The sequence below is a fragment of the Penaeus monodon genome, chromosome 28 (genome assembly GCF_015228065.2).
Source record: "Penaeus monodon isolate SGIC_2016 chromosome 28, NSTDA_Pmon_1, whole genome shotgun sequence".
In the NCBI taxonomy this organism is placed as follows: Eukaryota; Metazoa; Arthropoda; class Malacostraca; order Decapoda; family Penaeidae; genus Penaeus; species Penaeus monodon.
Genome location: NC_051413.1, coordinates 4,973,284 through 4,973,807, shown reverse-complemented (window position 1 = coordinate 4,973,807; position 524 = coordinate 4,973,284). Strand labels below are relative to the sequence as shown.

General features: G+C 34.7%; 1 protein-coding gene across 5 annotated transcripts in view; it reads left to right on the top strand.

The window, feature by feature from the left end:
- Positions 1-524, top strand: part of LOC119591312 (cytoplasmic FMR1-interacting protein-like) — a 50,156-nt gene that overhangs the window by 17,857 nt on the left and 31,775 nt on the right. For all 5 annotated transcript variants that reach the window (XM_037940040.1, XM_037940039.1, XM_037940043.1 and 2 more), the window contains one exon: positions 86-267. In XM_037940040.1, the coding sequence (XP_037795968.1) occupies positions 86-267 (182 nt within the window). The remainder of the gene's footprint in view (positions 1-85; positions 268-524) is intronic.

The window sequence follows — 524 nt, the reverse complement described above, 5'->3', positions numbered from 1 at the left end:
ATGAATTGAATTACATTATTTGACATTTCAAGAAAAAACGTTCATTACACTCCACTGTTAACAATCAATCTTTTGCCATCAACAGAGGAAAGCCATTGATGTATTCTGCAACCAAATCAAGCGACTCTGTCACCAAGAGAAGCGAAAGGACTTTGTGTCTGAGGCCTATCTCCTCACCCTTGGCAAATTCATCAACATGTTTGCTGTCCTTGACGAATTGAAGAACATGAAGTCAAGTGTGAAGAATGACTACTCAACTTACAGACGGTGAGACAGTATAGTTTTATGGGCATTAGGGTATTCTGCTTATTGGGATGTATGGTATAAAAGAGTCTGAGATCCTGTTCTATTTGTTTTTGTGATTGATTATTAATTTTTCATAGGGGATTCACAGAGTATTTGTGTTTATAATCAAATGTATCAAAAATTGGATATTGATCGGGTGCTTTGATATGAATATTAGAGTACTAATTGATAGATTATTATTATATTGTGAGATTATGTTACTTCCAGTAGAAGTGCCA